We start from the raw sequence: 1328 nt of genomic DNA on the forward strand, positions 1-1328 counted from the left end.
TGGAGATAATAACAAGGAGATGAGGGAGGAATGTGGAAGTCGGCAGTGTTGGGGGTATATTCTGAGTTCAACCACTTGAAAATCATTAGGAACTGAGGTTTTACAGTTGGCTTCACATGACTCAGCTACCGGTTGGACTATATGAAGCAGGTTGGCAGATGAAAGGAGGCAGGTGAGGGCACTCAGCAGCAGCAAGAACCACTAGAGTAGGTGGGATGCAGCAGGATGTCTAACAACAGCTGGGCTGGCAGCAGCTGGACACACAGCAGGTGGGGCGGCAGCAGGTGGTCCTACAGCAGGTGGTCTGGCAGCAGGTGGGGCGGCAGCAAGGCTGGCAGCAGCTGGACACACAGCAGGTGGGGCGGCAGCAGCTGGACACACAGCAGCTGGGGCGGCAGCAGGTGGTCCTGCAGCAGGTGGTCTGGCAGCAGCTGGGGCGGCAGCAGGTGGTCTGGCAGCAGGTGGGGCGGCAGCAAGGCTGGCAGCAGCTGGAGCCACAGCAGGAGGGGCGGCAGCAAGTGGTCCTGCAGCAGGTGGTCTGGCAGCAGCTGGGGCGGCAGCAAGGCTGGCAGCAGCTGGAGCCACAGCAGCTGGGGCGGCAGCAGGTTGTCCTGCAGCAGGTGGTCTGGCAGCAGCTGGGGCGGCAGCAGGTCTCCTGGCCACAGCCCTGGTCAGAGCAGACGGAGCCACAACAGGAGTTGACCATGGTGTCAGAGGGTGGAGGTTCTGGGTGAGGTTCCAGGAGAGTGAGGGCTTGAGTTTGGAAGTCTCCTTGTGCCATGGCCTCTTATATACTGCCAGGACAGGGTGATTTGTCCACACATCTTCCTTGTTTTTATTTACCTAATATTTAAGTAATTATCAGATTTCACAATAATGTTTGTCTACATAATGTTTTAAACTGATGGGAAACAAATCCTCTTTTCTAGATGTGATAAACTCTGTCTGGTCTGCTTTTCCTCCTGACGTACACCGCTGGCATCCTCTGGACCACTGTCTCTTCATCTTCCTCCACATTCATCTGTCATGTGATAGGTGACATTTGCAATTAGATTTCCTCCTGTCCCCTCGTACTTCCCCTAGCAGGATGGGTTTAAGGCCATCCTTTTCTTGGTTGTGCCTTTCTTCCAATCATCAGCGGGGAGGGAAGCCCATCTGCATAGTGTGGAGGTGGCATGGGACAAGAGAAAAAGTTCCTCTTTTATGGGTCATTTTTGAGCAATGAGGAAGGGAGCAGCTGCATATGAGCATGTGATGTTCTGGCCTCTGCCACTGGAGTGGGTTTTCTTCGCTGTCTCTAACTTTGGATCATGTTCTCTACCCCAAAA

The 1328-nt window shown here is 54.1% G+C and overlaps 1 protein-coding gene across 1 annotated transcript; it reads right to left on the reverse strand.

Annotated features, from left to right (window-relative positions):
- Positions 1–229: 229 nt before the first annotated feature.
- On the reverse strand, positions 230–706 carry LOC115285047 (keratin-associated protein 4-12-like). The gene has a single exon (XM_029931455.1). It carries the CDS (start codon positions 704–706, stop codon positions 230–232), a length of 477 nt encoding a protein of 158 aa, XP_029787315.1.
- Positions 707–1328: the final 622 nt, after the last annotated feature.

The sequence above is a fragment of the Suricata suricatta genome, unplaced genomic scaffold (assembly GCF_006229205.1).
Source record: "Suricata suricatta isolate VVHF042 unplaced genomic scaffold, meerkat_22Aug2017_6uvM2_HiC HiC_scaffold_3560, whole genome shotgun sequence".
NCBI lineage: Eukaryota > Metazoa > Chordata > Mammalia > Carnivora > Herpestidae > Suricata > Suricata suricatta.

Coding starts and splice junctions, on each gene's coding strand:
- LOC115285047 (XM_029931455.1), bottom strand. CDS start 706: ATGGTCAACTCCTGTTGTGGCTCCGTCTGCTCTGACCAGGGCTGTGGC.